Raw genomic sequence first — 1,146 nt, 5'->3', positions numbered from 1 at the left:
AGCTCTAGTTTTGTTCAGTACACTCTAAAAGTTTGAGATGAATCGGGCAAGTAGAAGGTGCTTAAACAACTATACTAAATTGGCCTACCTGATCATAACCAACACCTTTTACGGGACCACATGTAGCATCATGAACCGCCGTGAGATGGCTGTGTTTCGAGGTAAAACCTCCCATTAGGATTAGACTGAAATTTCAGAGCTACGCAGTTTGGCTATTATCATATCTCCATTAGTTTCCGACCGAATTTGTGAAATTTAGATTTTCGGATTCAGAATTTTTTGAGCTTTTAGAAAAGTATAAATATGACACAATTTGGCAGGACCACTGAGCTACACGGTAAATTGAAAATAAGAAAAGAATAAGCCCAAAAAAGGCAAGCGACTAGAAAACCAGCGAGGGAATTTCTCTAATCTCCCCACATCCATTTTTTTTCTCTAATCCTCTCTATCTCTCTAAAACTGACCATCATCTTCGGAATGGCAAACAGGTCTTTTTCTTATTCAATGTGTTTTTCGTTGTAGCCTACGTAATGGATTACGAAACAAGGAATTTTGTCGTTTCCCGCCTTTTTTGTTATAATGACACCCATAGGAGGCTACAATTGTGTGAAAAAAATTGTTCTATACTTTGAACTCAATTATCTCAGTTCCCAGAAGAGGTATCAAAACTTTTTTAACTGATAAAATGTGTGTCATAATATCAGCTACATTTTATCAGTTGACAGATTTTTGATATCTTTTACGAGAAGTGAGATAATTAAGCTCAAAGTGTATCTAGTGTCCTCGTAGTTCAGCTGTGATGCGGCTTAAGAAGGCACGGATTATATGTGAATTTAAAGCGGCTACAACAATACTTAGTTGTTGTTCAATAGTTCTGAAAATTTGCAAGTGTACCAAAAAACCCTAGAGCTTCATTTTTGTAGTTGACAACTTTTGTGTACAAACGCGCTCTAGCGAGATACGCCCGCTTTTCTAGACAAGCGCGATAAAGGAAGACGCTCCTCAGAAAAGCTGGCGTATCTCGTTAGCGCCCGTTTGCACAAAAAAGTTGTCAACCACCAAAATTAAAACCCTAGTTTTGTTTAGTATACTGTAAAACTTTCAAAACAATTGGACAAGTACAAAGTACACTTTTAGCCACTCGAA

At 37.4% G+C, this 1,146-nt stretch overlaps 1 protein-coding gene across 1 annotated transcript in view; it reads right to left on the bottom strand.

The window, feature by feature from the left end:
• The window catches only part of CBG22005, a gene marked incomplete at both ends in the record, with an annotated part of 7,366 nt that extends 7,191 nt beyond the window's left edge, over positions 1-175 (bottom strand). Inside the window, one exon of the mRNA XM_045241263.1 lies at positions 89-175. Coding sequence (XP_045097450.1) covers positions 89-175 — 87 coding nt within the window. The remainder of the gene's footprint in view (positions 1-88) is intronic.
• Positions 176-1,146: the final 971 nt, after the last annotated feature.

The sequence above is a fragment of the Caenorhabditis briggsae genome (assembly GCF_000004555.2).
Source record: "Caenorhabditis briggsae complete genome, chrI, whole genome shotgun sequence".
Taxonomy (NCBI): Eukaryota; Metazoa; Nematoda; class Chromadorea; order Rhabditida; family Rhabditidae; genus Caenorhabditis; species Caenorhabditis briggsae.
This window is presented reverse-complemented; position numbering and strand designations above follow the sequence as displayed.